Source organism: Leptonotus elevatus, chromosome 2 (assembly GCF_054856555.1).
Source record: "Leptonotus elevatus isolate MCC_2025b chromosome 2, RoL_Lele_1.0, whole genome shotgun sequence".
NCBI classification, from domain to species: domain Eukaryota; kingdom Metazoa; phylum Chordata; class Actinopteri; order Syngnathiformes; family Syngnathidae; genus Leptonotus; species Leptonotus elevatus.
The window spans coordinates 22,828,478-22,840,298 of NC_141240.1; the positions used below are offsets into that span (position 1 = coordinate 22,828,478).

An 11,821-nucleotide genomic window follows, 5' to 3' on the forward strand; every position below is an offset into this window, starting at 1 on the left:
GGGGGGGGGGGGGGGGGGGGGGCGTAAATATTTGATGGTGGGGGTTGCATTTCTGTACGAGACACTTCATAGTGTGTCATATTGTGTGTGTGTGTGTGTGTGTGTGTGTTTTTGTACACATCTTTGTTGTGTCACCTGGGACAATGTGCTTCATTAAGTCAGCAAATGAGGTTTTGTATGCACACAAAATATGTGCATACACAAATGAAGCATTATGTTTTGGATACATTTGTGCAGAAAGTGGGATGTAACAAAGTCAAATATTTTGTAACTTTACTTTTGTAGAAGTTTCTGGTGTCTTTACTCTGGTGTCTGTACTCAACTACTACTTCACTACATTTTACAGCATTTCTTTGTCGCCAAAGTAGGCTCATTGCAAAACAAAACAAAACAAAACAAAACAGAGATGGCCAAGTCAACCGTGATCTGACGCAAGATATTCCCCATCGGCCTTGTGCAATTGTTTGAGGTCATTGGCTCCAAGAATGATTCTTCATGATTGTGTTATGTCTTGTGTTAGTCTACAAACCAAGAAAGTCAAAAAAATGCAGTCCAGTCTTACAAAAAAGTTTAGTTTTTTTTATGTTTAAAGGGTAGTCAACCTTAGACATTTCTTAACAATAAAATGTGACCTCACTAGTCTAAACATGATATTCTGATTAATATTACATTTGTGAAATATGAGTTATGCAGCAAAACCCAGTCTTTTTTTTTTTTTTTTTGATCCATCTCAGGGGGCGGCCATTTTGACACTTGCTGTCAACTTAAGATGACACACACAGTTGCTCAGGGCTCAGGCAATGACTAATCACAGCTCACCTGTTTTCTGAAGCAGAGCTGTGATTGATTGTTGAATGAGACCTGAGCAACAGTGATGTCATTTTCGCTGGATAGCAAGTGGCAAAATGGCCGCCTTCTGTTGATAATGATAAAGACTGCTGGATTTTGTTGCTTATCTCATATTCCACTAACGCAATATTAACCAGAATACCGTATTTAGTCCAGCGGGGCTGCATAGAACATATTATTGTCAAGCATTTTTGGGGGGTTGGCTCCCCCTTTAACTCATTTGCTCCCAAAAACGTATAAAACCGTTCTAATTAAATATTGCCATGGTCCCATGTGTGTGTGTGTGTTTTTTTTTTTAATGCTAGAGCATACTGAAGGCTTTGATGCAGACTCTGACCTGAAACGGTCGCTTAAAGCAATTGTAGTTATTTAAAAAAAACGGCCAGCAGGTGGCAGCAGAGTATAATAAATCAACCAGGGCCATAATGCAACAAGCTCTTTTCCCCAACTGATTTTTTAATGATTTTTGTGCCAAGTTATCAAAACAGGTATTGTAAATAATTGACAGTAAAAATTTAAAATACAAGTAGCCTACTTTTTTTCATTCAAGGAGTCAAATCAGTTCTTCAGCTTTAACCGGTCTTTTATTTACACAAGTATATGATCTAATACTAAACATACTATTTTTACCACCTCTGTTTGAAAATAAATAAACACACACACGCACACACAAGAGTGTGCAGGCACACACACGATAGTCTACCACGCGTACGATGAATGCAACTAGTGTGTGTGCGCGTGTGTTTGTGTGTGCGTGTATGCTTGCGTGTGCGCGCACGCGCCGGTGCCCTCTGATGTCTGATGAGCGCACTCCAAGGCTGACGATGCAGCTGGGAGCAGCATGAGTTCGCATCGAGCGGAGTATGACATGGTGTGTCAGAGAGCCGTGACCCTCGTAGTCGACCTCTGCCTGCACAACAGCACGCTGTTGGACCAGGACACGTGTCAGGGCTTCCTCTTCCTGTTGTCCGGCCACGGGGCCAAGCACACGGATCAAGGTAAGGAGCAAGTAGATCCTGAAGATGATGCGTGCATATGTGTGAGGCAGACTGTTGAATGCTATTTGGCAGGGTTTTTTTTCCACCCTTTTCGCAGCATGACGTTGTATATTAAGGCTCCAGTTTGCTCTGCTTGGGTTCGGAGTGCTGTTTTTAGAAGCCAGTGTCATTATAGAAAACACAGTTGACGAATTATCTTCGTTACTAAGCCAAAAATATTGCTGTCTTGAATCATCCAGCCAGTCAGACTTAAGTTTGTATTAAGTTATTTGGAGGAGTTCATGGGCAGCACGGTGGAGTAATGAACTTGGGTTTGACTCTCGTGCTAGTTTTGGTTTTCTTTCTGTCACTTTCCAATAACACCTGTGACCCTCATGAGGACAAGCATTATAAAGGATGACATTAAATGTCATCATGCTGATTCTACATAAACTTGTGAAACAAGGCCAGTTAGAATGTCATTGTTAACTCATTCACTGCCATTGACAGCTATGGAAGTCAAAAAATCATTTGAACTATTTGTATTAGTTTAACAATTTTCCCCCCATTTTTGTTAACAAGAGTATGAAAACCTAGATTTTTTTGTACATTTAGAACATATATACAATTTGTGATTAATCGTGAGTTAACTAGTGAAGTCATGCGATTAATTCCGATAAAAAAAAATTATCGCCTGATGCCCCTAATTTGTAATAATCTTTAATTTTTTTAAAATTTTGTTAAAAAAAAATCTAATGTTTTTTTAAAAGAAAAAAATATAAAAAATTTGGTCCGTTGGGCGATTACAATTTTTAAACGTAATTAATTGCATGACTTCACTAGTTAACTCATGATTAATCACAAATTTTAGATCTGTTCTCGGTTTACATACTTTTGTTAACAAAAGTGGGAAAACATGTAAAACTAATACAAATAGTTCAAATGAATTTTTGACGTCTATAGCCGTCAATGGCAGTGAATGAGTTAATATGCAGTAAAACATTTAAAGTTAAACACAAGACAATAACAGGAATAAATGGTCAAAATGTTAACGGAACTTTTTTTTTTCACTAACAGCGCTGACAATGTTTACAGTTCATTTAGGTCTCTGTCCAAACTGTCCAAAAATAAAACAGTCTAGCAAGTGATAACATGTATGCTGACATCATTTTGTGAGTCACCTTACTTCACAAAAAAAACATTGAACATTCTTTCTCTTGTCTTCTGACATTCTTCTTTGAACACTCCTCGTCGAGGCTGCTCATTCTTTTGGAAAAAGTGTTACAAAAAAGGCCCTCAAAAGCAAAACATGGCAAAAGTTAATCCCTTTTAGAGTTGGCCTCTAGAGGACTTCAGAGACCTATTTTTCCCCAAAATCAAGGGGAACATTTAAGACCTCAATTATGCATTTTTTCCATTATAATCTATTAGGGATGTAAAAATATCCAAACAGCACAATATGATATTATCACGATATAAAGGTCGTGAAGATATTGTGGGGAGGCTGGCGATTTATAAAAAAGGTCACAATATTATAAAAAAAAGAGCTCATACTAAAAAAAATAATAAGATAAAATATTGTGCTTTTGTACATAACAGCAATGCATATAAACAACCTACAATGTCTAATAACACTTAATATTTAGGCACTTACTTGCTAATGCACGCACATTGAGTTCCTCCACATATTGACTCGATTCACATGCATATTACGTTCCCCTTCATCTGACCATTAGCGTGGATTTTAAACATAGAAGGGCCAAAACATGCCTTGTGTAAACTGCACTAAAACTAGCCACCAGAGGGTGCTAGAACTGCAGATATAAACAGATATAAACAATATAATTCAATATATATATATATATATTACTATCTCTCGGGAGAAGGTTCTTTTGCTGGTATGCAGTGTTGACTTTTCACCAAACATGACTGTTTTAGTTGTGACCAAACAGTTCAATTTTGGACTCATCTGTCCACAGAAGGGACTTCCAAAAAGCTTCAGTGTTGTCCAGGTACTCACTGGCAAAGTTGAGATGGGCAGCTTCGATCTTTTTTGTGAGCAGAGGCTTCTACTTCGCAAGCCTTCCATGAAAGCCTTGTCGATTGACTTTTCTGCAAATCCTTCGATGTGAGGTTGGTTTTCACCTGATTTATCATTTGAGGTGCAGATGATCTGCTTCACAGTGGAATGATGAAGCCCTTTTTTTTTTTTTAGATGACTTAATAGCTTTCCCCATATAGATGTGTTGTCACTACCCACTTCCTGAGGTCCCCTGAAATGTCTCTTCCCCTCAGCATTACTGACCTGTATGGGTTCACCTGGGTAAGACTAAAGTGATGTGGTTTTGTCTCTGTTTCAGTCAGTGATGCACAATTTCTTTGCTAAACCTCTCTCATTTCATTGGTCCATTTCAGTGGTTAGTTTAGCTACTAATTTGTCCTACCTGATCCTACTTAACTGCTTGTTTTAAGCAATGCAGCTCAGGGTTCACTTACTTTTGCACCTACATGAATTGATTTAGTTTTGATTACGCAATTGATAAAAAAAAGAACAATGCATTGAATTGATAAACCTACACCTGTTATTTCATATAAAATGTAATGGTTCAGATTGAACAACAAAATCAGGTTGAAACAATTGGAAAATCCAAATTGCTTAAGAGGTTCACAAACTTTTGAGCAGCACTCTCTATATATATATATATATTATATATATATATTATATATATATATATATATTATATATATATATTATATATATATATATATATTATATATATATATTATATATATATATATATATATATTATATATATATATATATATATATATATATATAATATATATATATAATATATATATATATATAATATTTATTATTATTTTCACTTGTATTTATTTATTTATTTATCCATCCATTTTCTTAACTGCTTGTTCCTCACAAGGGTCACGGGGTTGCTGGAGCCCATCCCAGCCAGCTACGGGCAGTAGGCGGGGTTCAGATTGAACAACAAAATCAGGTTGAAACAATTGGAAAATCCAAATTGCTTAAGAGGTTCACAAACTTTTGAGCAGCACTCTATATATATATATATATATATATATATATATATATATATATATATATATAATATTTATTATTATTTTCACTTGTATTTATTTATTTATTTATCCATCCATTTTCTTAACTGCTTGTTCCTCACAAGGGTCACGGGGTTGCTGGAGCCCATCCCAGCCAGCTACGGGCAGTAGGCGGGGTACACCCTGAACTGGTTGCCAGCCAATCACAGTTATTTATTTATTTATGTATTTCTTTTCATTTCATTTAAATATTTTTGGCAGTTTTGGTCCTCCATGGCAACAGCATAACGAAAATGTAATTAATAATCCAAGATTTCATATGAACAGCACTCAAGTTGGACATTTACTTCAACACATGCTTGTTCAGACAAAAGTTGGAAATTGCAGTTTTGTTCCCAGTCCGTTCTTGACCCTCAGGCTTCGCAAGTTTTCTGGGCGAAACCCTGAAATTGACGTGCAGAAAACGGTTCAATTATTAAGTCATGCATTATACTAATATATGACAAAAAATGTTGTGATGTTCATGTAGCAGCTTACAAGGTGGTGGCGGCTGTCAGATGTCCAAAAGTGACTTTGTTGTCAGGATGTGAAATCGGAAAGTTAATTGCTGTCAGCAGGTGCAATCCAAGATGCTTTACTGCTTTACTGGGCCGCCTTTTCGGCGCCGGCGCATGCCTCACCGTTCCTGGTTGTCTACGCTGTCATGCTGCATCATTCTCAGTTTTATTCTATGTCGCGGTGCCACGGGCGGCCGCTACACCAAGCTGCCGTCTTCCCGTTGATGTAAACAATTTCTGTCAGATGGATCTTCAAGATGACAATACATGTGGTGATGTTGAGGTATAGGTTTCGAGTCGGCATCGGATGTCACCTCCTATATATTTCCCATAATGCGCACTGTGAACCGACTGCCCCACTTAGACAGATCTACTGCATGCATGCACTGCGCACGCTTACTAAGCCAATTTAGCCAGTCACGTTGCAGACATTAGGAAGTTGAAATGCTGCTGTGTCATATGTTGCGATCAAAGTCACCAAATGCCGAAAAGATGATCCTGAGCAGGTATCATTCGATGTGGAGTGTGTTTAAAGGATTTTTCCTTGCCCCGATCTGTTTGGAAAACAAAGCAAACAAATAGTGAAGCAACTGGTTGTGCCAAGTGTTTGCGTGACCGCTGGTGTGTGAATGCGTGTGTGAATGTGAGGCGTTGTAAAGCGCGTTGGGCACCATATGGTGTAGTTAAAGTGCGATATAAAAAGCAACCCATTTGCTATTTTATCATTTCACAGTGGCGGGCTGCGCATTTATCGCGTGGGGGCTTCAGTAGGGACTTTTCCAACTTAATGCAGACACTATCATGTCACAATAATAGAAAGCAACACTACTTTACAAAAAGGCAAAGCAATACAGTATGAATTCATGAAAAGGAAGACCACATGTGAAACTAAGGGCGACCATTGGGGCCAGTTCTTCATGTGGTTCTTTATTTAAAAAAAAAGAAAAGACGACGACACAGATGAGACATTGTTGTAATTGTCACTCCAAATTTTGTGTAAAGAAAAGGCAGTTGATATTGCTATATGTTGCATCTCTCACAGTTCATGATCAATACACCAGAAGCGGATGTGGATATTGTGTTTGCCCGATATTCATGCACATTAATACATAAATAAATACAATTATCGCAATGTGAATGAATTGGGATATTCTCCTCTATGTCCACGTTATGTATAAAACCATTGCTGCTACAATTACTTTCTTTTTCCCATTTTCTCAGTTTTAACAAATGGAGTGTTGACACCCTCACATAATAAGTAAAGTTTTGAGAATGTAATTGATAACGGAAATGTAATTTCACTGAACCGAGTCTGAATGATGCGTGCAGGATAAAACCAGGTAGCATAATTACCAATGTTGCAGTTTACATGTTTAAAAGGGAGTAGGAAGAAGTTGAAAACTAGTCCTACCCCTTATGTTTTAACTTGTTTCAATAAATACAATAATAGGAATAACAGGAACATGTATAAACCTGTTTGTGTATCCAACTGCATTTTGACATGTACGTACATTTGCCAGTAGCATATGTGCATGTAATTCATGGGCATCACCATCATAATTCATCCTCATACTCACATATACAATTTCCATTACACTCATACTGATACATGTAAAGAAATGACACAATTTCTGCTGTTTTGCCAGCTCAAGTCTGATTTAAATAATTTTCTTGAATTTTGCTTTAAAATTTTTTTTTTGAACTCAACAAGTGACTTGCATCTTTTCAGGTCAGTACCAAAATCATTCCACAAATTAACACCTCTTACAGAAAAAACACCTTTGCTTAATATTTGTTCTTGCTTTGATTTTTTTGTAGACACTTGTGTACCCCTTAAGTCATAAAGACTCTTTCTAATTTCAAATAGTTTCTGAGTATTGTGGCATGCTTTAAACATTATTTGTGCTATTTTAAACCCAACTAAGTCATAACATGTCATTTAATTTAATAACTAGTGAATGTGTTGGTTCTGCATATTTTGATCGATTAATAATTCTTATGGCTCTTTTTTTGCAGTTTGAAAACCGGGTCGGTATTTGTTTTATGTGTTTCCCCAGATATCCACACAATAAGTCAGATATGGTAATAATTATGAACAGTATAATGTGTATAATGATTTTCTTATTCAGGACATCCTTAGTTTTAGAAAGTTTCAGGCCTAGCACAGACCCTTGGGGAACTCCATGAGTGATCTTAAAGTGTTTTGATTGTGTATTGTTTAACTGCAAGTACTGATATCTATTGTCCAAATAACTTTTCATTTATTTAGATGTTAAACCTATTATGGCATCTCTCTCTCTATATATCATGTCTCAATGATAAATTCTACTCGCGTGCAATGTCAAGAAAATGCCATGCTTTGATTACATCTTGAGCTTTGTTTGAGCTAATGTTGTTTACTATCGCTTAATTGTGTTCAGTTCCCCGTGTTATGTCGACAAGCATGTACTTGTTGAATCACGGTATGATTTCAAAAAACAAACAAACAAAAACATTATAACACTGCACCATAACGTGAGGAACCTTCCAATTCCCACCTCTTTTTGAAGTTACCGAGGCCGAGAGAAGTAAGAAACCGATTTCAACTTTGTGAAGGGTTTGGTGGAGATGTCCGCGCTGCAGTCACTACCTTTTATCTTACTTACTTGTAGTTCATCTTGATTCTTTTGACTTGCTGAAGGCCAATGCAGCCCAACGTTACATCTTCATCTCATTTGGTGATGGTTCACGTGGTTGGGAGCTGCTGATTAGTCTCATCACTGCGGGGCCTGAAGCCCGCACTAATGTCAAACCTCATTTGGCTCATCGCTCCCTCTTGAGCTTTGAAATCGTGCGTCTTTGCTTCATGTTTTTGACATAGATTCGTGTTGAACTGTCATGTCCAGTCTAGTCTAGTCCAGTTGAGTCTGGTTGTCTTTGAATTCTTTACACCACGTTTTGATCAGCGATGTTATCATAGTGGTCTGATCTTGTCATTGTTTACAGTCCTAAGACTACACAGAATTCACCACACATCTTGAAGTTGGCAATATGACTTCAGTGCGCCGTTGTGGGAATGAACACAGCTGACTTACTTCCCGTCCAATGGAAGCGGCTCCTCTCATTCTCTCTAAATTCAGTACATGGAGAGGTCTACCTTCCATGATTTGGCAACTAGCATAAGATATGGTTAAACTAGCCAGTGGTCATGTCAGGCAAGCACTATTACAAGGGATATTCATCACCTGCTCAGAAGACTCAGGGAGTCTCAGAATCCCCAGAAGCCTCCAAAAACCCACATACATTTGCTAGATTCGTGGTTCATTGGTTTTGAGGGGGTTGGGGATAGAGTGGTCTGGAAACGTGGCTAAATAATGAGTAGCTACTCGCTTCGTCGCATGCCCTAGCCCTGATCCCAGTAGTCATGGCAGCTGAATCAGTATATGAGATGTAATATGAATAAACATTCAAATCAAATTTTATATTAATATTGTTTTTGAAAATATATTGAGAATGTTTGGGATACCTGGAGTAGTGTTATAAATTCAACAGTACTGTTGTTTTGGTCAAAATGTCTGCATTAAGTTACACACATTTTTGGTGTCTACCGTTAGTGTAGACAACCATTTTCAGTATCACAGCTAACCTCTTTCGTGAGTTGCTCATTTTGTTTTTAATTGACTACAATAAAATCACTAATTGGAGATTATGAAACTTTACACACCCAAACTCCTTTTTCCAGCGTGGCTGTGAGGAAATAAGAGACCCTATTTATTGACCAATTAGTTCAGTCCCTATTGTGCTTAGGCTGTCACATGACCTGACCACACCCACCTGCTGCTGCTTGCAAAAGCTAATCAAAAGCTAATCTGCAATATTAATGTTTACACATGAGAGCTGTGAAGTCTCGGAACGCTTAAATTGAGCCGGTGGAGTTCCTGAATCAGTGCGGGAAAACACGCACGCACACACACACACACACACACACACACACACACACACACACACACACACACACACACACACACACACATACTTGCCTCTGTGTATTATGAGGACATTTTTTCCAAACCGGTTTAATTGTGTATTACAGGGACACCCCTTTCTGCTAATGCCAGAGAGATGGGACTTGCACCCAAAATTTTTTTTTGGGGTTGTCCAGGAGAATTTCACTTCAAAACTTGAAAAAACTCAACACACGAAAAAAAGAAAAACCTGAAAAAATCCGTAATTGTGAGGACATAGATAATGACCTAAATAAGCCACGCCCATTGCAAAAATGGTAATTATGAGGACCAACTCACATTACAAGGACAAAGTTTACACAACACACAGCAACCATATCACTGAAGTGATTTGAAAGTTCTGGCATTCTGACTTTACACAAACTAAAATGGCATTGATGTGTAATGACTTACCTGATATAAGGACACATTGTTGTACATAACAATACTGTGAAATGCAAAGTCATACCTGATCTGTCCTAAAATTGTAAGTTTTAACATGGTGCTCATGTTACAACTTACAATTTTAGGACAGACTGAAACTGGTATGTTAATAAAACTGCTTCTTATGTGAACAGGTTATCTAGGTCAAACACAGCTTTGTAATGGATAAGCTCGACATGAAACCAGATGCAAAAGAGTCAGTGAACATTGAACATTTTATTCTTTAAAACATGACTACCTCTCATCTTAAAGGATGAGCAGTTTTCTCATAGCTCATTCCTGAAATACCTTCGGATTTCTGAATTTCTGAAACAGGTTCAATGTAGGAAGTGTCCGAAGTACTGTGAGAATCTGGAACATATTCCTCTGCTAACGAATCCTCACTTGAACTGGATACATCAGCAACCTAATTTTTTAAACGAAAACAATTATTACATACATACATACATACACATATTGTCGCTGTTCTGTGAAAAACACTTCCACCATAGGAGCTACCGGAGATCAGCCCGCGACCTAAAAATGGAAACGTGTTTTTCACAGGACAGCAATGATATCCATATATACAGTAGATGCACACATACTTATGCATATATACAGTGGCTCTAAAATTAACCTGCCATATGCGGGTTAAAATTCATTTTGGCGGGTGGTCATAAATATTTACTAGCTTTACTTCGCTGTTACTTAGTGATGTTACACTCGAAGTAGAAGCTTGAGAAAAGTGTCGAGCGCTCGCGGCAGAAGTAGCTCCCGCCATTGATGGGCTAATGTGCTAAAGTTAATTTACCAAAGGTCTTCATCATCAAGCAGTTTTGCATTTTTTTTAAACGGGATATGTGCCAGATGCTGGAGCAAACTAGAAAAGCATTTAGAACCTAAAGTTTGTGCACATACTAAAGATTATTATAAATCTAGTCACATTTATTCGAAAGATGAGATGAAGCATTTAACAAGAGGGATAGTTAATATGCTTAATCTATGGCATTGCCCCTAAAACAGATATTGTGTGATACAGTCCTTCAGTTACAGTAGACTTTTCTATTTTACCGAGTCAGACAGTCGTTAAGATTGAGACAATTGCTCAACATTTAGCTGCTTGCAACTAAAGATAAAGGTATAAACATGGGTCATAATTTATCCTCTTGACTAAATTATATTCATTCAATGAAAATGCCTGCACTATTAATTCTGGTTGCGTGAAACAAAGATCCATTGCAGATACAAATAACACAGAAGATAAAATACCCATCATGCCAGTCCATTCTAGTGCAGCGAAAGGTCCAAAACATAAAGCACATTTATCCAAGCTTGATACAAGTAAATTAACTACCTGATGTTTACACTTCTGTTTAAAAAAATAAAATAAAATTGATAGCGAGTTCATCTCTAAAATCCACCATAAATAAATTAATGGGAACAAAAGATCACTACAGTGCATAATCCAAATCACCAAACTGCCAACAAATCTTCAATTTGAGATATTTTTAATGTTGACTTGTAGGAATTTTAGTCCCATACAAGCTTATTGTTGGATACAATATTTTGAACGTCTTGGCAATACACATTGCATAAAAAATTGTTGTGATTATATTTGTTAGTTATATAGTTCAGCCCTAGCATCTACTCTACACTCTTCACTCCTAACGTCTTGCTTCTGAAAACTGATTTCAACATCAATATTCAAAAAGAAATCTCGTCACCTGGTCAACTTGGTCTGTGACAGCTACGTCTTCAGCTATGTCTTCAGGTTGTGCTTCAGTTGAAACCTGGTACACATGAAGAGAAAAATACATATAAAATTCAATTCTTAGTAACACGACTGTACCTGTGCATTTACACAGTTACAGTACATACAGAACAATTAATAGGTTAAAGTATTGTAAATGCAAACTCATTTTATTTGCCATTACAAAAATAAATAAATAAA

General features: G+C 37.2%; 2 protein-coding genes across 2 annotated transcripts in view; one reads left to right on the forward strand and one right to left on the reverse strand.

The window, feature by feature from the left end:
* Positions 1-1,681: 1,681 nt before the first annotated feature.
* syt6a (synaptotagmin VIa) overlaps positions 1,682-11,821 on the forward strand; it is an 88,578-nt gene continuing 78,438 nt past the window's right edge. The window contains exon 1 of the mRNA XM_086067799.1: positions 1,682-1,847. Coding sequence (XP_085923925.1) covers positions 1,691-1,847 — 157 coding nt within the window. The 5' untranslated portion in view covers positions 1,682-1,690. The remainder of the gene's footprint in view (positions 1,848-11,821) is intronic.
* Positions 9,546-11,821, reverse strand: part of LOC147178946 (uncharacterized) — an 8,286-nt gene continuing 6,010 nt past the window's right edge. The window contains exon 6 of the mRNA XM_086067801.1: positions 9,546-10,297. Coding sequence (XP_085923927.1) covers positions 10,133-10,297 — 165 coding nt within the window. The 3' untranslated portion in view covers positions 9,546-10,132. The remainder of the gene's footprint in view (positions 10,298-11,821) is intronic.